At 39.1% G+C, this 24,739-nt stretch overlaps 1 protein-coding gene across 2 annotated transcripts in view; it reads left to right on the top strand.

Moving 5' to 3' along the window:
- ARHGAP24 (Rho GTPase activating protein 24) overlaps nt 1-24,739 on the top strand; it is a 362,186-nt gene that overhangs the window by 128,970 nt on the left and 208,477 nt on the right. For both annotated transcript variants that reach the window (XM_063309901.1, XM_063309902.1), the window contains exon 3: nt 15,422-15,509. In XM_063309901.1, coding sequence (XP_063165971.1) covers nt 15,422-15,509 — 88 coding nt within the window. The remainder of the gene's footprint in view (nt 1-15,421; nt 15,510-24,739) is intronic.

Here is a 24,739-nt window from a genome sequence, read left to right as displayed (position 1 = left end):
AAACCTGTCCAAAACCATCCATGAACTGGGGCTATTTAGTGTTGATAGATCATCATTCTGAAATTTAGTTTTTAAATTCTTCCTATTCCCTCTTCATCCATTCAAACTCTCCATCTGCCACATTTGTTGCAATGAGCTGCATTACAGGTCTGCTAGAAAAAAGGCCATCAGAGGCTGATTGACAGGAATTAGCAAGAGAAGCTGCAAAGAAAGTAGAGAAATAACACTCTGTTATATAGTGATTTATGATGACATACTGATATTTCTTCATTGACTGATGAATTATTGAGTTCCAAAGGTGTTATCTGATATTTTTTTAGCCATATTTTTACATTGCAAAATCTTAGATAACTGGATTTGGGGTTTGGTAAATGGATGGTTACAGCCAATTTGGTGTATGGTTAAGGCATCAGGCTAGAAACCAGGAGACCGTGAGTTCTAGTCCTGCCTTAGGCACAAAGCCAGTTGGGTGACCTTGGGCCAGTCACACTCTCTCAGCCCTAAGAATCAGGTAATGGCAAACCACTTCTGAAAAACCTTGCCAAGAAAACTGCAGGGACTTGTCCAGGCAGTCTCCAAGAATCGGATATGATTGAATGGATTTTTTAAAAAAATGGATGGTTGGTCCAGGCTTTGAACATTCCTTCTGTAAGGACCAAATAAAATGAAATGAAATAAACATAAAATGGAATATCTTGAACTCATTTTATCAAATCAAACAGATGGGATTATGCAATTATCTTTTGCAATTCAGTGTTACAGTATTTTAAAAGGAATAAAGAGATGGTAGCATCATCTGTGGGGGTCATAAACACCAAGATGCTAGCCATTGTCCCAGCTGCCATCTTGACCCCCTTCCCCATGGACGCCCTTGGATGGTAGCAAAGAAGGAAGGAACAAGACCTGATCTGGTCTGTTGATTATCCCAAAAGCAAATGATTTTACCATTCCTTTAAAGCAGCCTCCTGTGCTAGCTGGGAATTCTGATAGCTGTAGCCACAGCACATTTAGATGGAATCAACCTGTTCTTTTTGGGGAGGGAGACATATCCCAAGAAATGGATCCTTTTGGATAAGCCCTGCATGGTGATTGAAGTAGCAAAGTGAAATATCTGAGAAGGTTTTCATTAATTTGTAGCTGGGAAGGAAAAAGAATCAAATTCTTGTAGCCTATTACTGCCCAAGGGAATTCTCTCTCCATTACGTTTGAAATAAAAGTATTTTCAGTTGAATAAGCAACTAGAAGAGGACTTGTTGCTATGGGTAGAGATTTTATTAGTAGTTTCCTGCCAAATGCATTGGCTCATAAGAAAAGAAAAATGGAATAAATCTAAAGCTACATTGTTGTTTTTTTTAAATAACATCTGGCGTTTAATTGGGCAGGCTTAACACCCTTGTTTTAACTGGATAAAATTTGGTAGATTACGGTGATTTCTGGGTTTTGCTTTTTTAAAAAATAAGCCTTTATAAAGGAATAGTAAGGAGTGTTATAATTAGAGCTGTATTTAAAGCAATATTTACGCCATTTGCCTGATACTGTTATAAAGGCTTGTGCTATGGGTACAATTTAACTTTGCTGAGCATTTTTACACCGTATATACTTCAATCTATTATGAAAACACAGAAATTATGATTTGTAAACCATGCTTTAATTAGCAGTGGGATTTTTGAGCAGGTCCTATGTACATTGTAGGCAGTGGTGTGCTGGTAAATGTTTAAGAACCGGCTCAGCCAGCTCCATCACTGCTGCTATGCTACTGTAATGGTTGCCTAGTCCAAATACTCAGACTCACAAGAAGTTGCTAAATGAAATCTGATTTATTAGGAAACTTGAGACAAATACAGAGAAAGCTGAGAATGACAGAAAGCGCGCCAAATACAAACTAAAAACCCTCGCTGCAAACATAACCCCGCCTCCCTACCAGCAGCATCATCACCACCCATCCCAGGTGCTGGTAACTGTCATCCCTTCTAGCCCGGGAAAGCAACCTTGAACACATGAGATAACCCAAATACATTCCGAGCCCTCAGCCAAGAGATAAGCATTCTCCTAGCAGGAACTGTCCTCCCTTCAAAGATGAAACACGCATCTGGCTAATGACATGCAAAACGTTACGATGTACCAAGCACATTGAAACGGTGAACATGACAGCTACTAGCTGTGAAACAGCTGATTGACTTGTTAGGAGTTGTGGCTGAGCTCTGCTCTCAACCAGCTGACAAAATTCCAGAAAATTTAACTACTGACTCTTGCGAGCCAGCTCTAGCACACCTTTAATTGTAGATAAGCTCCATATGTGGTCACCAGTAACTTTAAATGCAATTAAATCTAGCTAGACTATGCCCATTTTATATAGCATTGCCTGCTTTACCATTCTTTTATCTATTGTCTTTAGTATGATTTTTACCATTTTCAAAATACTAGAAGAATCCACATTAGAAATTAGGATGTCCCCGACCCTGTTGGCCTTTCGTAAGGCCGTAAAGACCTGGCTTTGTGCCTGGGCCTGGGGCCTTGAGTGTGTGGATGGTCCCGTCTCTTGGCTGTATTAATATCTATGCATTGCTCAGTTGGTGGCTATGTATATTTATTTTGTATTTATTTTATATTTTAACTCTTTTCATTATAATTGTTTTACTTGTGTTATGATTTTATTGTTGTAAGCCACCCAGAGTCACTCGCTGAGATGGGCAGCTATAGAAATCAAATAAATAAATAAAAAATTAAGTTAGGAGGTGTAACCAACCCTGAGGGTGGTTAGCACCCTGAAGATGCTCCTGTAAATTAAGAATTTTTTAACATCTATGTCTTGGACTATATTTTTATTTAAGAATATTGTTTTATTGTATTTTAGAACTATTACTTATTCATGTTTAATTGTAAACTGTAAATTGTAAACTTTAATTGTAAACTGCCCAGAGTCACTCTTTGAGTGAGATAGGTGGTGACTAAATTTGAAATATAAATAAATAAAAATATATAAGTTTTCTACTCAAAAACCTGCATATAAATCAGTTTAAACAACCAGTTCAACCACTTTCTTCAACAGTACAGCTGGGCTTGGGCCACGAAAGGAGAACATCAAGCACATCATGATTTCTGATTTTCACATTATGCCTGGTTTCCCCAAAGCATACAAACCCATGACTTGTTAACTATGGTTTATTGCATAAAACATAGAACTGGCTGTATTGATATAGACTTGCTAAGCTGTAAACTATAGTTTGTAAACCACAGCAGCTAGGCTCACAAAGTATATAAGCATTTTAAGACTTCACAGAGGCATGGATCTTATCTGTGTAGCTTTCAGAGATATCAGTCTACATTTTAAACCTTGAGAAATGTAAAATAAGAGTCGTAATCTCTGGCAGAAGCACTGAAACTCACAAACACAAGCTAAATCTCAAATAGAATTTACCAAATCAAACTGAAACTACCTGTATTGATTTTCAGCTGTGCGGGAGACATGACCGTTTTTAAATAACCAAACCTGGCCTGTTTTTGCTTTTTGAGCTCAGTCCAAAGTTGGCTAAGGACTGGCACCTGCTCTAGGCTTTATCTTTATAAGAAATGTGGCTCCCTTCTTTGAAAGAAGGGAGCCACATTTTTCTATTTTATGGACAATTATTGAAAAATCAGCAGTACAGTACAGTCCTTTGATGGATATACCAGGTTTCGCAACAGTTTTGAAAAGGATGTTTTGATAACCAGAGACATTTTGCCTTGCCATCTCTATCCTTGCATAAATATTTTAAAAATGAAAGGCATAATAAATCTGTCTTTTGTATATACAGAGACAGTCTGCCAAATATGCCACCTGTTTAGGATTTTAATGAACAAGTCTTTTTTTAGGAGTGGGGAACCGGGTAAATTAATGCTGTCATTTTCCTTTGCCGCAGTATTTCATTCCGTTTTTTGAACCCAGAGGTTTCTCTGAGAAATTTCGCCCCAAATTGGTTAAATGATAACTCTGACCTTTTAAATTAGTATTGAAAGCGAAAACGGTAGACATGTTGTGGTACACAAGTGAGGTGGATTTTCAATTACTTTCTTCAGTGGCTTTGCAAGTTTTTTTTTAAAGATACCGTCAGAGGCCATATCAATAATCCAGGAAAATTTTCTGGTGCTTGGCTAGTGAAATGGAGAACATAACAATCTCTAGGGTTCCTTTGTTCTTCCTAAAAATTGCTAGGGAAGGGTCCTAACTGAACTATCAATTGCAGCAACAGAACAATGCATCTTGGGGCACTGTGGACAGATTTATTATGGGTTGTGCTTTAATGGAGTAGTAGTGGACTTCAGTTCACAGAAAGCTTCTGTGCCATGATAAATCTGTGCCAGAAGATTGTTCAGACAGAAAGAATGAGAAAAATAATTGAGAAAGGGGATTACAAGGTAGAGAAAAGCAGTCAGGAGTAATGTATGGACTATCAGCTCTGGACAGATAGGAAGAATATGGACACAAGTCTAATTCTCTGTGAAGAACCTGGACATAAAAAGAGCCCTTATCGATCAGGCTACATGTTTGTCTAATTCAGCATCCTTATTTGTTTGCTGGTTTAGTGTTGTCCTTATTCTGCCTTTCCCTTGATACCTTAAGGACTCTTACAGGGGGGAGTGGGTTCCCCTCATTTTATTCTCAGAGTAACCACAGAAATATGGCCTTGGGAAACGTTGTCATCCATGCATTCTTACTGAACTACTATCAGATTTCGTGGCCTCCATGATTTCTCTCTATCTATCTGAACACTCTCAGATGGTCATCAGCCCACACATAAGGTAGGATACAACCTTAGTCTAGAATTAGAATGTTGGAAGGGTCCATTTTGGCTATAAAAGCTAATATCCTGCTCAGTGCAGCAATTCAGATTAAAGCATCTAGATGGCTGCCTATCCTCTTCACGAACACATCCAGTGAAAGGAATTCTACCACCTCCCAGAATGATTAGTCTCACTATTGAAGTGCTCTTACTGTTAGGAAGACTTTCCCTGCTAACACTGAATTGGAATCTACCTCTGTAAAACTGAAATCCATTAACTGGTGTCCTCAATTTTGGGATTAGAGAGAACACATCTTGACCTTCTTAGAAGTTAGTTTTTGGTTTGGACAGTGAGTGAAGTGCCCAAGGTTACCATTTGGTCATGATCAGGCCACCATATAGAGCAGTGATTTTAAACTGAAGGCTTATCCTGGAAATAATTTGTAATTGGGAGCTGAGGATCCAGTCTGGGATTACCACTTCTGAGATGCTTATGTAAAGCAACAGAGTCCGGTTTTTTGAAGGGTTAATGACATTATTTGAGACTGGGAAAAGGGGTAATTGGGTCAGTTTAAGAACCACTATCTACTCACACTTGGACTCATGGCGGCAATTAGGAGTGGAGAACATATTAGGATGGTCTTCCCCACAGAATCTGATAGATTCCTGAATGCTCTGGGGAAATTTCCAGAAGCCAGAGCCAGTGCTCCTGTCACAGCCCTGATGGAATTATGGAATGATGAGATAGAATGAACAACTGGTAACAATTATTTCCCCTTCCCCAGGCACCATGGAAACTAGGCTTTTTGCCGGGTTTCTGGGGAGCTGCAAGCAATGAAATGGGGCAGGAGACTGCTAACGTCATATATTATAACAACTTTTCTGAGGTTCAGAGCACTGCAGGGCAGGGATGGCAGCTGATTTTTTTTTTAAAGAATAAACATTTGATGAAACTGTTGTCCAGGGAAGCTTAGTCTTCAAGGTACCACAAATCTCTTGGTTTGGAACGGAAAATAGTCTGTATATATTGCCACATTTATGACCAATCTATAATTAGAGCGATTCATATCTGTATCTATCTATCCATCCCTATAATGCAAGTGTGGAAAAAAATAATATTGCAATAGTTTCTTTGGAATGTGAGTTTTGATTAGTTCTTAATCTTTTGTCTACTGCAAGAGAAACCAATCTAAAATTATTTGGTTCCATTAGCTCCCTTCTTCAGCAAAAGATTGTTACCTTGTCGTGGTGCTGGAGCTTGAGCACCTCAATGATGCCATGAGCTAAACCGTGAAGGGCCACCCAAGATGGGAAGGTCATGACAGAGAGGTCAGACTAAATGCGATCCCTGGGGAAGGTAATGGCAACCCACCCCAGTATTCTTGCCATGAAAACTAAATGGATCAGTACAACCAGAGATATGTCGGTATACCATCGGAAGATGAGACCCCCAGGTCGGAAGATGGTCAAAATGCTACTGGGGAGGAACAGAGGATGAGTTCAACTAGCCCCAGACATGATGACGCAGCTAGCTCAAAGCCGAAAGGACGGCTAGCAGCCGATGGTGCTGGTGGTGAACGGCGAATCCGATGTTCTAAGGATCAACACACCATTGGAACCTGGAATGTAAGATCTATGAGCCAGGGCAAATTGGATGCGGTTATTGCTGAGATGTCAAGATTAAAGATAGACATTTTGGGCATCAGCGAACTGAAATGGACTGGAATGGGCCACTTCACATCAAATGACCACCAGATCTACTACTGTGGACAAGAGGACCACAGAAGAAATGGAGTAGCCTTCATAATTAATAGTAAAGTGGCTAAAGCAGTGCTTGGATACAATCCAAAAAACGATAGAATGATCTGAATTCGAATTCAGGGCAAGCCATCTAACATCACAGTGATCCAAATATACGCCCCAACCACAGATGCTGAAGAAGCTGAAGAAGCTGAAGTAGAGCAGTTATATGAGGATCTGCAGCACCTACTGGACAACACGCCTAAAAGAGATGTTATTTTCATCACAGGAGACTGGAATGCTAAGGTGGGCAGTCAAATGACACCTGGAATTACAGGTAAGCATGGCCTGGGAGAAAAAAATGAAGCAGGACATAGGCTGATAGAATTTTGCCAAGACAACTCACTCTGCATAACAAACACTCTCTTCCAACAACCTAAGAGACGGCTTTATACATGGACTTCCCCAGATGGACAACACCGAAATCAGATTGACTACATCCTTTGCAGCCAAAGGTGGCGGTCATCATAGAGTCGGTAAAAACAACACCTGGAGCTGACTGGAGTTCTGATCACGAACTTCTTCTTGCACAATTTAGGATCAGACTAAAGAGATTAGGGAAGACCCACAGATCAGCTAGATATGAGCTCACTAATATCCCTCAGGAATATGCAGTGGAGGTAAAGAATCGATTTAAGGGACTGGACTTAGTAGATAGGGTCCCGGAAGAACTCTGGACAGAAGTTTGCAACATTGTTCAGGAGGTGGCAACAAAATACATCCCAAAGAAAGAGAAAACCAAGAAGGCAAAATGGCTGTCTGCTGAGACACTAGAAGTAGCCCAAGAAAGAAGGAAAGCAAAAGGCAACAGTGATAGGGGGAGATATGCCCAATTAAATGCAAAATTCCAGAGGTTAGCCAGAAGAGATAAGGAATTATTTTTAAACAAGTAATGCGTGGAAGTGGAAGAAGACAATAGAATAGGAAGGACAAGAGACCTCTTCCAGAAAATTAGAAACATTGGAGGTAAATTCCAGGAAAAAATGGGTATGATCAAAAACAAAGATGGCAAGGACCTAACAGAAGAAGAAGAGATCAAGAAAAGGTGGCAAGAATATACGGAAGATCTGTATAGGAAGGATAATAATATCGGGGATAGCTTTGACAGTGTGGTCAGTGAACTAGAGCCAGACATCCTGAAGAGTGAGGTTGAATGGGCCTTAAGAAGCATTGCTAATAACAAGGCAGCAGGAGACAACGGCATCCCAGCTGAACTGTTCAAAATCTTGCAAGATGATGCTGTCAAGGTAATGCATGCTATATGCCAGCAAATTTGGAAAACACAAGAATGGCCATCAGATTGGAAAAAATCAACTTACATCCCCATACCAAAAAAGGGAAACACTAAAGAATGTTCAAACTATTGAAGAGTGGCACTCATTTCACATGCCAGTAAGGTAATGCTCAAGGTCCTGCAAGGTAGACTTCAGCAATTCATGGAGCGAGAATTGCCAGATGTACAAGCTGGGTTTAGAAAAGGCAGAGGAACTAGGGACCAAATTGCCAATATCCGCTGGATAATGGAAAAAGCCAGGGAGTTTCAGAAAAACATCTATTTCTGTTTTATTGACTATTCTAAAGCCTTTGACTGTGTGGACCATAACAAATTGTGGCAAGTTCTTAGCGGTATGGGGATACCAAGTCATCTTGTATGCCTCCTGAAGAATCTGTATAACGACCAAGTAGCAACAGTAAGAACAGACCACGGAACAACGAACTGGTTTAAGATTGGGAAAGGAGTACAGCAGGGCTGTATACTCTCACCCTACCTATTCAACTTGTACTCAGAACACATCATGCGACATGCTGGGCTTGAGGAATCCAAGGCTGGAGTTAAAATCGCTGGAAGAAACATTAACAATCTCAGATATGCAGATGATACCACTTTGATGGCTGAAAGCAAAGAGGAACTGAGGAGCCTTATGATGAAGGTGAAAGAAGAAAGTGCAAAAGCTGGCTTGCAGCTAAACCTCAAAAAAACCAAGATTATGGCAACCAGCTTGATTGATAACTGGCAAATAGAGGGAGAAAATGTAGAAGCAGTGAAAGACTTTGTATTTCTAGGTGCGAAGATTACTGCAGATGCTGACTGCAGTCAGGAAATCAGAAGACACTTAATCCTTGGGAGAAGAGCAATGACAAATCTCGATAAAATAGTTAATAGCAGAGACATCACACTGACAACAAAGGTCCGCATTGTTAAAGCAATGGTGTTCCCCGTAGTAACATATGGCTGCGAGAGCTGGACCATAAGGAAGGCTGAGCGAAGGAAGATCGATGCTTTTGAACTGTGGTGTTGGAGGAAAATTCTGAGAGTGCCTTGGACTGCCAGAAGATCGAACCAGTCCATCCTCCAGGAAATGAAGCCAGACTGCTCACTTGAGGGAATGATATTCAAGGCAAAACTGAAATACTTTGGCCACATAATGAGAAGACAGGACACCCTGGAGAAGATGCTGATGCTAGGGAGAGTGGAAGGCAAAAGGAAGAGGGGCCGACCAAGGGCAAGGTGGATGGATGATATTCTAGAGGTGACGGACTCGTCCCTGGGGGAGCTGGGGGTGTTGACGACCAACAGGAAGCTCTGGCGTGGGCTGGTCCATGAAGTCACGAAGAGTCGGAAGCGACTGAATGAATAAACAACAAAAATTAGCTCCCTTGATATTGATATCAGGACTGCTCAGAGGAAGAGGAGCTAATGCTAGCTGATGGGGTTGCAAAACCAGGTTTATCTGGTCAAAAGTAGCATGATTTCCTCTAAGTTTATTTTATAAATCAATAAATGTACTTGAAGCAGGCACCACCTCAAAATGAAAAGCATAAATAATTCTTCTACTAAGATTAAGATTACTGTTATCTTCTTTTCCTGGTAGCCCAGGAGGGAAGAGAGAGAAACAAGTATATTCTGCTTGAAATTCAGGAAGATGAACAATTGATTATGAACGATTAAAATTTTATTTGACAATAACTTTATATAAACAGAAAGTATATAGGATATAAATTGTCTCTGTTTAAAGGTACATCAGCCAGACTTTTCCTCAGTTCTTAATTATAGAAAGGTTAGAACAAACATTACCAGTATTTTTTTTAAAAAATATATACAATATATATTGGTTATCTCCTTTTCCTCCCCTTTTCTTGTCCCTTTATCTTTATTTTAATCTTCTCTTCTCTTTCTCTACTTCTTCCTCTCTCTTCAAGTTCTTTTAGTTTTATGTTTTCTTTTCTTAAGAAAGTGGCCAGTTAATCTTTTACTTGCGTTCCACTAACATAACAATCTACTGTTTAATCTCAGATGGTGCCAGCACCCTCAGCTGAGCTGAGGACATGATTACCTGCCTGTAATGTTAGACATTTATGGTGAGGTCAGTTGGGAGAGTTGCTTGAAAGTTGAATTTTCAATGCCACTGGATTAGTACATCTGCTGGCTGTTCAGAGACTCTGTTTCCTAAATATTTTCTTATTTGATTTTATTTGGGTTTTGGGTTTTGGCTTCATTTTCATTTTCATATGTGTAAATGAAAGAGCAGACTTTCTCAACCTTTTGACCCTGGAGGAACCCTTGAAATATTTTTCAGGCCTCGGGAAACCCTGCACATTCAGGCTCAAATATAGGCCAGAAGTTACAAGATTATTATATTCGTTTCATGGGTAGGCCTGTTTATATGCATTAACAGTGTTCTTAAACTAAAAATAAAGAATGAGACTTATCTCTTTAATGTGAAGTTGCCTGAACTTGAAATACTTTTTTAAATAAATCGTGATCTCCCAGGGAACCCCTAGGGACCTCTCGCGGAAACCTAGGGTGCTATGGAACCCTGGTTGAGAAACCCTGCACCAGAGTACGCTACTGCTTGGAAAAGTACACCATGTTGGTGTACCTGGTGAAGGACAATGTTCTTCCTGAAGCACCACCAAACCCATTCTTCAGGATCAGATCATTCTGTTAAGGAGGGGGTTTAGGAAGCAGTTTCAAGCAGAAGTCTACAGCTAGGCTCAACTAGGCAGACACAAATTTCATCTGAAGGAGGGGTGGAAATTTCCTATGTTTTTTAAAATATGACTCTCAGTGGTAAAGCTGATCAAAGATTGAATGTATGAATACATACTTCATGTAAAAGACTTAAACCCATTTAGTTAATTTGGTTTTTATTGGTTTAATCTCCAAGCATTAGTTGACTCCTAAATCTAGATTATAAATAGGTTGCATATGGCATAACCAACTATCTAGTTAACCTGAGCTCGGGCCAAGTCTTTTCTTTCAGCTGCCTTCTTTGCGTGCCTGTCTCTAGAGCTGGCAAATTTAGCAAGCAATAATTTACCATAACATGAGATGATGGTGTCTAACATCTAAAGTCCAAACTGAAGTGTTTAAGGAACTTGTTTTCAGCACAATTCACAGTAATCTTTCCCATGAACTTAGCTTATTTCAGATACTAACTATGTGTGAAGTATAGCAAGAGCATTATCTTAAATATGGAGAGGATTAATTGGAAGAGGCTGTGCAGGGGGAAAGAGAGAGATTTGATACTACAACAACTGTCGCAGTATCAAATTATTTCCTTTGAAGCACGAACCCAAAGTGGTTTGTTCAGAATCTTACATTTTGAGGTCAGTGGACTTGTTCCAAAGGTTACAGTCCTAAAAACCTCTCTTGTCGTTCTGTGTCTGGACCATGCCATTTCAGTTCAGAGATGCAGAGGTTACATGATAAGATCCTTCTACCATTAAAATGACAACTACTTTTGAAGAACATATGCACTGCTGTGGTGTACACAAATTCAGATTTGCTAAGTATGGAAAAGAGAGCCAGCCTGGCATAGTGGTTAAGGCATCAGGCTAGAAACTGGGAGACCCATAAGTTTTAATCCCGCCTTAGAAACAAAGCCAGATTTTGGGCCAGCCACTCTCAACCCTAGGAGGAAAGCAAGGGCAAACCACTTTTGAAATCTTGCCAAGAAAACTGCAGGGAACTTCTCCAGGCAGTCAGCAGGAGTCAACGCTGACTTGAACGCACCAAAAAAAAAACCACACACATGGAAAAAGTGAAAGCAGCCTTGTTCACCAGGGAGAGCAGACAATAACTTTATTAGATCTACTGAAAGTTTACAAAACAGTAAGCAAGCTGTCAAGTTCAAGGGCTTTTCCAAAGAATTTCTGCAAAATGGAAAATGTCTCTAGTAGCCTGAGAAGAATCAAAGTGCTATCAGGAACACATTGGAAAATGATATTGTATCATTTCTTAAGCTTGGCAATTGTCTGATTATGAAACAGTAGCCCTAAGTAAGTGTAAACTTACTTAGTTCTATTTTCTCCTTTTTCAAGAGTGGGGGAGTTTTTTGCTACCCATTTTCCCTTCCTTCTTCAGCTTTTCTATTAGCTGTTTACAACTTATCCTGAAAACCTTATATCTTGGTATGTTGGTTGTATTCAGTATTTTTAATTATTTGTTTTCAGCTCAAACTATACAGTGGAAATAGAAACCATCAAGGTGCTGTAGAATAAAATCTGTTTGTTTACCTTTTTTTTTTTTTAAGGGCTTTTGGGAGGGATATGATTTCTTGTGCATTTTTCAGTTGCCATGAGCAACTGCAGTGCAACTAAACAAGAAAGATGGAAGCTCCGTTGGTGATTAATACGTGATTGATGGTGAAAGCAGAAGTCAAAACAATGCGTTGAGAATATTTTAAAAATCAGTAAGTATTAATTAATGTTGAGTAATGTAATGTAAGGGTAATAGCTGACACTAAATTGTAGGCCTTAATAGATACGATTTATTAGACTGGCAGTCTAATTTTATCATCAGACCCATACATGCTTGTATGTGTACAGGCATTTATTAGAGATATAGTTGTTGAGTGACAGTGTGGTTTCCTTATACTGCCCACCCAACTGGGAGTGGGTGAGAGTCTTATTTCTCTTTTGCTTCATTTTGCATTTTCCCAAATGCAAGTCAATCTGGGTTCTGTTTGCATCAGAGTGGGTTTATTTTCATTGTAAGCCATATCACAACATTCTGAAGACAGCAGATTTCAGACACACCTCAGTTCTGACTTGCATATATGGTTGGGATGCCCAAATGGAGTAAGTCTGTATAAAACTATGCACAAACTGAAAGGCTGAGTCCAAATGTCAGGCTAAGCCACAAAGTAAATTATTTGATTTTGGCTAATTGTATGAACAATTATGCTTGGCAAACATATATTTATAGCGTAAGACAGACTGTACAAAGTGGATACCAGTATTTCTTTCCTGGCTCCTAGACCTCCAAGGGTGATTGAAGCCAATTGGCCTAGTGTTTGAAAGATTGCGAAGGGTTTTAAAGGTCAGAGGCTAAAGACAACCCCCCCCCCCAGCCCCTTTCCCTAAAATCAGAACTACTTTTGGACTTAGTCACATCCACTTTTTGACTGTGGTCCTTGACATGCCATGCAAAGTCCAGTTCAACCTTCAAGCCACCAGAAACTGCATATCCATGAGGGTTTAATTGTCGCCTATTCAACAAACTAGTTAAGCCATCCATTGCTTTGTAGACTTTGTTAATGTCCTTATCATTGCTATATTGGCTTATCTTTTTCTTCTGGTTCAGCTATGGCCTTATTGGTAAATATTTCACTGGTTGTTACCCAAATACTTCATGCTGTAAATCCCCCACCCCCCACCAATTCAGCTTCCACTCCAGACAATACCTTTATTTTAAAGATTAGAATTGAATGGCACTGTGTAAAAGTTTGCCAAATCTGAAAATGAAGACAGCTTGTGCTGATAATGGAAGATAAAGTAATTAGAAGTGACAAGACAAGATAATGGATTTAGGAAAATGGAGGCTCTAGTTTTGTTTGAAATCTACCTCAAAAAAATAAAAGAATACATTTGCACTGCAGCTGAATATTATAATGCTGAAGACCAAAGAAGACTGGCTTTAGTAAGCCAGATATAAGGGATAGGAGTGAAATTTTTGCTTCTTGTTTTAATATGAAGTGATTTTCTTGATTTTTTTTCCTCATTTCACTCCATTTTTTTTGTACAGTTCTCCATTAAAGATACATATAAAAATGTGTTCATAAAGGAAATGTGTGCACAAAAAGATATGCATGAGGAATATAGTGTGTGCAAAGAATATGTAAGGGAATTGTGCTTGCCAGTTTCCTCTGTGTGTGTGTGTGTGTGTGTGTGTGTCCAGGAAAATTGCAAATAAAAATCATGTGAACTTTCACATTGATATGACAGAAGTGTCTGCACTGCCATAGAAACAAAACAAATGTCTGCTTGAAAAAAGGGAATCATCCAGAAAATGATAGGATACATTCATCCACTGCCGCTGCCCAGCCTGTCCAATTAATCTCAATTACTGCCTTAAGGCATAAAGGTAGGCATAACCATCAACAACCCCACCCACCGATCTGCCACATTGTGATGCTGATTTGGAACAAACTAAAGGAAAGAAAATACATACTTGTGTCTGTAATACAAAAAGAATCCTAGGGGGAGAAGAAAGATGGGTAATTAAGTAATTAGGTCCTTGGGATATCAAGGCAGAGAAATATTTCATCCCCTAGATGCAGATTCTAAAACCAGGGTTGCTATGTTGTGCAGGTTTCTCTGGAACAATAAGTCTATTAATGATGTCAAAATGAGAATCTATTCTGCATGCCCCAGGGCTGCAGATGGCAGAGAAAACAGAGGTCTCAGATCGATCAACAGCAAACAAGATGGATCATCAGCTTCCGTCTCAGCTGTATTTACAGAGGAACATAACTACTGCATAGTTGTACTGAGTGTTGACCTTAAATATTAAACTTCTTCTTCATGCATACCTGAAACAGCCTGTCTCGCTACATTTCACTGCAGAGGCTGAGATAATTTGAATCATATGAATCATAATTTGCTTTCCTTAAATACAATTGAGATTTTTGTCAGCTCTGAAGATCAAAACTATGATGGAGGACTGGTTGTAGACTAGGATTATTGGTTTGATGTCATTTGCAAGTTACAGTTTCTGTTACACTTGTTTAAGAATTCCATCTGCAGAGGGCAAACCATGATTCTGACATTGTCCCATGTATAAAACAATGAGCCAGGCTACTATGTCTTGCTGAAAACATGGTTAAACATAAACCATGTACTGTGGGAACTGAGCCAGAAAATAGAGTTCAGTGATGTCTCCCCACATGCAAGCCAAATCAATCCCACCATAAGTTACAGTTCCTTTGTATTAGTGCTACATCAGTGACAATACTTTTTATTGTGTCAGTCGGCTTTTGGCAACCTTGTTTTTTTTGGGGGGGGGGGGCTCAGCAAGTAGATTTTGTACCTGGTCACTGTGATGGATGCACAGTATTTTGCTGATAAAGTTGCTCCAATTTGCCCATCTTGACTCTTCCTGGACTGAATCCAGTGCTATGACTGGAACAGCAACTTGCCATATTATCTGATATTGGATAGGGTGCTGTCTGGAATGACCTGTCTCACCTCCTGGTTCTTGCATGTGGCTGTAAGAAACATGACAATCTGTATCCAGGGGGTTGTCACCGTTTGAGAGGGAATGGTGCCAGCAGCCTTGAAAAAGGCCCTTCCTGGATCCGGCAGCTATTGCCCAGTTTCCAACCTTCACAAGATTTTTGAGACAAAGGATGGGAGAAAAGCAACAGAGTGGTTTAGAAGAAGCTGATTATCTGATTATCTTTCTTAGAGGCCAGAGAAAATGTTTCTTGTCCTTGTGCATGACCTTTCTTGTGACCCGGATGGGGGAAGTGTGCCCCTCCTGGTCCTACTAGACTGCTTTGTGGCAGTCTTTTTTTTTCTTTTCTTTTATCTAAAAAATTCATCCTGTCCTTTTTCCTCTCTAATTAATATTTAAGGGTACCATATTCTTACCTGGAAATCGTGTGATTGAGCATCCTTCCAGTGATGAAAACCCAGGAAAGTTCCTTTTTGAAGTGATTCCAGGTAGGTTTCTTTATTCACTATGAATCTTCTGTGATGTTTACTGATTGGCTAATGTCCAATTATATTTACCTTTATTTGTAGATTGAAGGAAATTAATAATTCAATTTTAGAAAAGGGGGTTCTGTTATTATTGTTAATGATAATGTTGTTGATAACATACTCGCTTGGTTTCTTTAAAAAAAGTTTTAAAAAACTTTAAAACTAAAAAAAAACTTTTAAAAAGTTAATATTTTATTTGTGCATGTGTTTATAACAGTACACTTTTGTTTAAGTGTCATTTCTTGTCACTAAAATAAATAGAAGAGAGCCAGTTTGGTGTAGTGGTTAAGGCACCAGGCTAGAAACCAGGAAACTGAGTTCTAGTCCCACCTTAGGCACAGACCCAGCTGGGTGACCTTGGGCCAGTCCCTCTCCCTCAGCCCTAGGAAGGAGGCAATAGCAAACCACTTCTGAAATCTTGCCAAGAAAGCTGCAGGGACTAGTCCAGGCAGTTGCCAGGAATTAACACTGACTTGGAGGCACCAAATAAACAAATAGAATACTTGAAAGGCTTGATGTGTTATCATTAGAGAATAACATGAAGCAAGCCATTATAAAGGCATAATGATTTTTCAGGATAGATGACCCATTGGTCAAAGAAGAAAAATAGATGAAAATTAGCTAACTGAAAACAGGCAGGCTGTAAAGGTTTGCATTCTGGAATCCAATTGGTAATCATTTGGAAAGCAGATAAACACCTAGGCAGCTTCTTAAGGGTGATAGGGCAACAATCAATATCTACGTACTCCTCTGCCAGAATCACAGCCAGGATTAAAATGTTTGTGGGTACTAAGAATAGTACCTTATTCTCGTTCCACTCCTACGCCTGTTGCAAGGCGTCTGTGTGTGTGTGTTTGCTTCCCATGCTTGCAATTTGTATAAAAGAGGGTTCTCTCACTGTCTTTGGCAGAGCTTCTTGAGCTGTTGATGAAGAAGGAAAACAGCATATAAAGACTGAAGGAACAAAAGAACAAAAAGATAGTAAAGGAAATTGCTCCAATTTATCTCAAGTAATGCAGGCTTTGTCCTCGTTTTTTAATACGCAACAGCGAATTACAATTTTTCATATTCTCCCTCTGTTCTGCAAAGATTGTTGCTGTCCTTTGACAGTTACTAGGCCTTGGGTCCCTACTACGGCATCCAGGAACAGAAATATACCTGCAGACAATTCCTTTGGTGCCCTTAAGCTGTCTGACCTCCCCCTACACCCAGACTCAACTTTATTTTCAAGAATGCTTCTGGACCTCAAGTTAACCCAATAGCAAATTAGAATGACAGCTGAATGGAGCCTTGCACTTTCTTTGGTAGCCAATTCACCTGCCTAGAAAAAGGTCAACCATAAGCAGGAGTAATGGGTGGCATCTTGCAAGAGAAAAGACTCGAAATGATGGTGGGTTGCATTCTGATAAATCAGTGCTCTGCTACTGATTATGTCCCTGCTACAGTAGTATTCACATTTTGTGAATGGATAAGACCCCTTGCAATCACTTCGAAGAGTATTTACATAAGTGGTGCCCAATAGCTGAAAACACTGGGGATTCCTATTCTAGCTCATAAGAAATTCATTTTCTAGGTAGTTACTACTAATGGATCAATGCAGTGCAAATGGCCAGCAAGAAGGTCAACAGCATTTCCTAGAAAGACCTTGTTTGTCCAAAGTTAGCACCCACCATGGCCAGAATATCATGAAACAGATCAAATTTTTGCTAAGAATTGAGTTGGAAATCATTGATAAAGACATATAACTAATTTAGAAACTCCAGGAGTGGATGAAAAGAGAGAGTATTTTAGTTCTTAGGAAGGGAGACAATTTGGCAAATACTTAAAAAACTGTATTTGTAACTTTTAAATTCAATTCTTTTTGGGCAGGGCTGTACTGCGCATTTTGTAGCAAGAATATTTAGCTAGAAACCTGGAAAGCTGCAGTAGAGAATCAACTGGTCTGTTTTAGCTGTTTTCCTACCACAACTGTTTTTGCAGTGGTATTGCTCCACCTGCTGGTGAGCACCCTATTGCCTGTAGTTTCACCCCATCTTTAAAAAACATCAAATTTCCCACCCCCATTGCATTGCAGTTTTAAGTAATGGCTAGGGAGTTCCTCAATCACTAGGGGATTATTCAGTGCAATTTTGTTTATTGAGTTTACTGAGACTTACTCTCAGGTAACTATAATTAGGACTGCAACCTCAGCCCCACTGAATTTATCAAATGGGAAGAAAATTCTGACTTCTGTAACACCTACACTATTTGGCTGTTGTTTTGTTTATATGCAAGGAAGCTCTTGTAATCTTGGCAAACACTCATGCACACTTAATAATGCAGAGATTTTTCTCCTCCCAGATTTAAAAAGCAAGACATTCCAGGCATGAAAATATTTTTGCAATGCAATACAGCCTACTGTGGGCTGATCTACAATGGAATCCATGGCTAAATGTTAATGGATGCAGCTGAAGGATAAAGAATTTAATCAGATGGGCTTATTGTTTTCCTGGGGACAGATATAAACACTTTGCCTTATTCTACTTTTTCCACCCTCATCTATGCTGGCATACGATTACAAAACTTTCTATGTGGGAACCATATTCCCCAGAATTCATGGTTTGAATTAGAGATGGAAACAGTTCTTTAGCCATCTTTTTCTAAAGATTTGAAGGCTGATATAAATGGTGTTAATAGAGTGCTGATTTGTATTTCCTTCATTTTAACTGATTACACTTCATTGTAGAAATCCCATGTGTTCCAAATCCATTAGGTTCCAACACATTCACCAATCATGCTTAGCTGTAACATTTTGTTATGTAAACTTAATACTTTGTTTGTAAACTGATGTAAATTATGGTTTATGTCTTAGTGTGATGCGCGAACACAGAAACCACAGCTTACTCAGTAAACCATAGTTAAACCAAACCATCAGGCATGAAAGCCGGCTGGGTGACTTTGGGCCAATCACTCTCTCTCAGCCCAACTCACTTCACAGGATTGTTGTTGTGGGGAAAATAGGAGGAGGAAGGAGTATTAGGTATGTTCCCAGTCTTGAGTTATTTATAAAAATAATAAAGGCAGGATTAAAAAAAGCAAAAAGCCTATAAACCCAGCCAGAGTGTGTGGGACTGTGTTTACATTAATTTAGATGTAGGTTCACTGTATTCAGCTCCTTGCTTTTTTACTTTTTCACATGTCTTAGTGAAACGCATGCAATGATATTATTATTTTCTGCCTTTCTGGACCCACTGCTCCTGTATTCTGCTATTTTTTCAGAAAGGGTGGGGCTACTAGATCTGGGCTGCAAATCATTTGGATAACCATAAGATGGTGGCAAAGAGATCCAGAAGACTGGATTTCTTTATTGCCTTCTAGTGGTCCTGAAGGTCATCTTAGATCTGGTATTCTAGGATGTATCAGATGGCATTGCCTGATATGTCTGCATTACAACATACAGGGAACAAGAAGAATAGGCTGCCATTCTTGTAATTGTAATTTGTAATTGGCTTCTTGTGTCCTTAAGCAAGTTGCCTCTTGTTTGTTGCCATTTCCTGTCAGTTTAGGGATGATAGGAAAGCAATGATTTCAATAAGGCTTGAAAAGCCCTTTACAGATGAGCAGTCTAGTACCCATTCCAGTTCCAAGTATGTCTTATGGCACCTAACTGCTCATTTATGCAAGCTTCACAAATATAAACACTGTTAATTTTAAGATTAAGGCATGTAGTCCTAGTGTAAAGAATTAATTCATGTTTTCTCATTAATTGTGGCCCTGTTGTCAAATCAATCTCCTACACAATTTGTTGCTGTTGACTTTATGCAGATTTTTTTGGTAGCAGTGGACAACAGTTCAACAATGTCTGTAGCCAGAAGCAACATCCAGATTTTGTCATGCCTCGGTTGACCTGTGAATTCCTTCAAAGGGGATTTATGAAATACTTCCTAGGGGCCTTATTAATTTAAAATCACATAAATAATGGAAAATATTTTTAAGAAATGTGGAGCTCCATGGTTCCATCAAAATTCCTGGGTGTTAGGAGTTTTATACCTCCCATCTAAATTCATCAGAAAGCAGAGTATATGTTAAGCCACCTTTGTAGGACATTTTGCTCTATGTTCTCTGAAGAAGAGACCTGCATGCTGTCTGGTCTCTCAAGCTCTGAAACTTCCACAGGAGTAAACTGAGTGATAAGCAATCTTAGCAGTTCAGAATGCGCAAGATACAGCTATTTTTTAAATCACCATGCTAAGTATACTGCTTTCACTACGTAGAAGTCATGTGACTATTTTGAGCCAAACCTAAAAGCACTTGAAGCTCTATGGTTACAGCAATTATTTTCATGCTACTTTATTTTATAAAGGAACACTGAATCACTGATTACAGTTATCTCCCATCTTCCCAAGATTTTTTTTTTTTTTTTTTGTAGATTTGAAATTATAGCTACAGCTATAATTTGTCATGCTTTGTGGCATCAGGCTGGTCAATCAATCAGTTTCAACCTGTCTCTAGTGTGCCAAACCTCTGTGGTTTCACCACAAATGCTTTGGTTAGCTAGTGTTGTTCAACTGGTTTCAGGTAATACTGATAAATATAAATTACTCATATCCCCCAGATGCCTAGCCTTGACTTTTTATCAATTCTGAGTTAAAGAGCTTAGCTAAGAACTGTAGGCAGTGTTTTGCATGCAAGAAATGCTGACACAGAAAACAATATAAATCAGATCTCAAGGCAATACTGTTTTTTTCCCTGTCCTCTAGATTGCCAAGTTGATAGGGTGGTAAATGGGCTGCTCTTCCCAAGTACATGTGGTCATATTAAACAGTAGGCTGAGAATAAATTTAGGATTTATTAAGTTCAGAAAGATAACTATGGAAAATCTTGACATAATTCAATTAAAACAATGCTTCTTCTTGGAAAGGTTACATTCTGTCCCTTCATTGCCAGCATTATTTTTAGCATTCTCACCAGTTGGAGACACAGACGTACAAAAGCAGTCATGATATACCTTTGGTGTATCATCCAATATATCTTTGGAAAATGATTGTACTTGCACATTGGTAAAATGGCTTGTTCATCCAACAGCCCACTTTTGAAAGGCTCTACAATAACACTAGCAACCCCATTGCCTGTTCGGAAGTAGTTTCCTGTCTAGAGCAGAAGATTCCTAATTCACAGCATTTCTCCCTCTCTGATGGCCATGAGGAAGGATGAAATTAAATCTGTCCAAAGATAGAACACCTGTCATCACCACTGTGTACAATCTATTATTGATCCCAGTGGTAAGGAAGTAGGTGATAACTACTTCTGAAACTGAGAAAGGAACCTTAAAAAATGATTAGAAATATGGCATAGCTGTTCAAAGAAGTGGGGGAGTGGGGGAAAACAATATTCCACTGAGAGCAATGGCAGGCCCTCAAATATGAGTGAATTTGAATTTGAGTTGGCTTGCATATAGAAATGACAACTTCAGATTAACCAATATAGTGCAATATATTGCTTTTGTTGAACCCTGAAACTGGCCGTTTCTCTAAGTCTGTTAAGCTTTCATTATGTAGACAACTGCATTTATCATTCTAAAGGCAGCTGGGGACAAACCTGTATCTTTATGTCAAATCTGTGGACAAAACAACGCTTTCTTTTTGTTTCTTTCTTGGCAATACATTTAGATTATTTGGAGAATGCAAGTGGGTGTTACATGGTATTTGAATTCTGAATCTAAGAGTAAAAAAAAATCCTGGCAAAGATGAATATAGTTGTTTTGATACATTGAAATGTGTATATGAAATTGTATTGAATTTACATTTTTAATTAGCAGTATAAATTATTTTGACTTTTTCCCAACGAATATAGATGTAGGTTTTACTTCATGCCCATGTTAATATCTCTGAGTTTCAAGGCATTCATTGTTTCAAAACTAGTTCAGTTTTTTAAACTGATGGTTTAGCTGTAGAAATATAAAATCCCTGTTTCAGTTCCATTGAAATCAGTGGTCTTAGGTCATACAATTGGCTTTGTTGATATCAAAGGACCTAAAGAATGCAGTGAAATTCTATATGCGCTCTATTTGAAGGCCTATCAGAAAATAACCCTCTATTTGAGAACATTACTGTAAGTGTATCCCAAGTCTGATTTAATGATAAAATATTAAAAGAATGGATCATCAAAGGCCTTAAAATTGTCCATCAATAGACTCCAAAACCAAGAAAACAGTTCATCGATCATGGTCTTCATTACGATGAGATTCATTTCTATTTAAATATACAATATTTATTATAAAAAAAATAGCAATAAGTAAGAAATTAGTCCCTGTTGGGGCTATATGGCTCTTCAGAAATAATTCTGAAAGGATGCTTCAGAACAAGAGCATAGCAACTGTCTGCAACTCTTTAAAGCTGCTACATTTTTTCCTGTGATCACAAGGTTGCACTTTACAGTTACTTTGAAAAGATGTGGCTATTTTAAAGAGTTGCAGACAAAAGACGTTACATTTGTACTACCACATACCGCGGAGCAGGGTTTCTCAACCAGGGTTCTGTGGTACCCTCAGGTTCCACGAGAGGTCACTAGGGGTTCCCTGGGAGATCACAATTTATTTAAAATATATATTTCAAATTCGGGCAACTTCACGTTAAAGAGGCAAGTCTCATTCTTTATTTTCAGTTTAAGAACACTGTTAATGCATATTATCAGGCCTACCCATGAGACAAATATAATAATTTTGTAACTTCTGGCCTATATTTGAGCCTGTATGTGCAGGGGTTCCCCAAGGCCTGAAAAATATTCCAGGGGTTCCACCAGGGTCAAAAGGTGGAGAAAGGCTGCTCCAGAGGATTGCATAGGCTTACAGAAATCTGCATATGGTCCTTTTGCTTGCTGTTGATGATATGGCAGAAGCTTATGCACATGTGAACTAAAACATGTGCATAAGCCTCCTGATTCAAGTTCTAAACAGCAAGGAATATTAGGCATGTTCACCGCCTTGAGTTATTTATAAAAAAATAATAAAGGCAGGATAATAAATAAATAAATAAATAAATAAATCAAGCTGTTGATATTTTTAATTAAATTTTGGCATTATTGGAGTATTCTACCTTAAGTGCCAAAATTTCTTGGGGCACTTCTACATTAACTAGTAGTTGTCCAAGATGGATTATAGTTAATATTCTACCCATTCCATTTTTAGAATTCAAAAATCCTGCATTCCTCACTTGGTAATATGCCCCAGAGAAAACAAAAGGCCTATCTTACAGTCAGACTGACTTAATGAAAATTGTATTTAACTACACTGCCATTTTTAAGGTGATAGTTCTATACAGATATACTTGAGAGTAAATCACCTAAATGCAGCTTTCCACTGAAAAATAAACAGAGAACTTGGCTGCAAACTCTGTTGCTTTCAGGGGAAAATTAAGTAAGCCCAACTTTGTCTGGATTGTTTCTGGGGTATTTAGGAATGAGATGCCAGGCTAGCTGTGGAGCAGAAGGTTGTGTGATTGAGAAAACATATGGTTCTCAAATGATGGTTAATTGCAGTCTATGCAAAGTGCTGCAATCTGGCCTGTGGAGTTTCGATATGATGTGTCAGATTATTTTGGAGAAGCTTTCCAGACATTCATTCTTGAGACACAAAGTCTTTTTTCATTTTTGCTGAGCTCAAAATGTGAGAAAAGGGAAAATTGGCCATTCTTGGCACAAAGGGTTTAAAATGAGTAATTACCATGTCAGATGTGATGGTCTGTTGCTTTTTAAACTAAAATGCTTCTCGGAGTATTTCAACATGTATGGCAAAACACAGATTTGCTCTTGGCTCAAATTGGAAATGCTGTTACTTGAAAGTAACTTTCTTCCCTATTGTTCAAAACAATGCCTTGAATGTAATACAGTGATATTTATGCATTTGCAATATTTAATTATCCACAGGTTCAGAATATGAATGATTGAATATTAACAATATAAATAAAGCAAAACATCAGAGGTAAGTCCCTAGTTGTGATATGGGGGAGGAACATGCAGCTATCCCATCTCCTGGCATTCCCCAAGGAAATTTTTTATGTGGCAGACAGCAGTAGCGACTGTCTGTTCAGTAGAGACCATAACATACAGCAGGAGGCAAGAGCTGCAACAATTTTTTTTCCTTGAGGTAATCTCTGCCCCTTTCCTATATTAAGGTGACTGCACTTGTGTTAAAATTCAACAGACAGATTGTGGGGTGGTGCCTCTAACTGCTCCACTGGAAACATTTGAGACAAAATGGCAACTTCTGGAGCTTGGTGGTAGAACATTCATAGGAGCAGATAATGGATGTAGTTCCTGGTCAGACCATCCCAGACCGAAAGTATTCCTTTCTTTCAGTGAGCAGATGGGATAGCATAGTATAGAAAAAATTAACTCAGCATCTTTAGCTGTGGGATTTGGGGGAAAATAAGAGACAAGGCAGGCTGGCAGAGAAGCAGGCATCGTATCAAGCTAGGAATCACATCTGTTTGGCTTTGCCCAATAACAGTGTTTGTAACATGAAGCCTAATCTGAAATCTTCCTCCCCCCTGCCTCCCCCAGAAAGAACCTCTGGAGATGCATGTTGTCTCCTCAAGCCACTATAGCAATAATAAAAGAAGAGAATGTGGCACCACTGACTTTCTGCCTTTGTCTTTTTTGAGGGGGGGGGGGAAGCCAATATTTGTGGAACTGGGAGAGAAAGAAAGGACTGTTGCTGCAGGACTTATCAAGACATCCCAAAATGCACTTCTTCCCTTTGCATCTATCGTAGCACTGACGTTGGCATCAGAAGCTATCCTTGCTTTGTGTCCTTGGAATGATGATGGGGGAAAGGATGGTGCCGGTTGGTTGGAGGGGAGATGAGAGAACCTCTTCTCTTCTGCTGGGTGGAAAAAAAGAATAAAAGACTTCTGTGCAGAATACAAGACTTTCCTATAGGATGTCTGCAGTGTTTTATCTCCCTTCACCTCCCACTCCCCGCCTCCACCGATTTAAGAAACCCCTGATCAAGCACAGAGGGGTGCTCTTGGGGAAAATAATGGTGATACGAAAAAAAGAGAAAAGAATGGAACTTAAGGGGAGTGAGAGGAGAGAAATGGAAAGACCTACTTTCTCAGCAGAGGCAGTATCTTGGATGGAAAGGCATTTAGGAAGGGCAGGCATTTGACTGGCAGTCGTTGGAGGGCAGGGGAGCGGGGAAACACCTTAAGGAC

The sequence above is a fragment of the Candoia aspera genome, chromosome 8 (assembly GCF_035149785.1).
Source record: "Candoia aspera isolate rCanAsp1 chromosome 8, rCanAsp1.hap2, whole genome shotgun sequence".
NCBI lineage: Eukaryota > Metazoa > Chordata > Lepidosauria > Squamata > Boidae > Candoia > Candoia aspera.
This window is presented reverse-complemented; position numbering and strand designations above follow the sequence as displayed.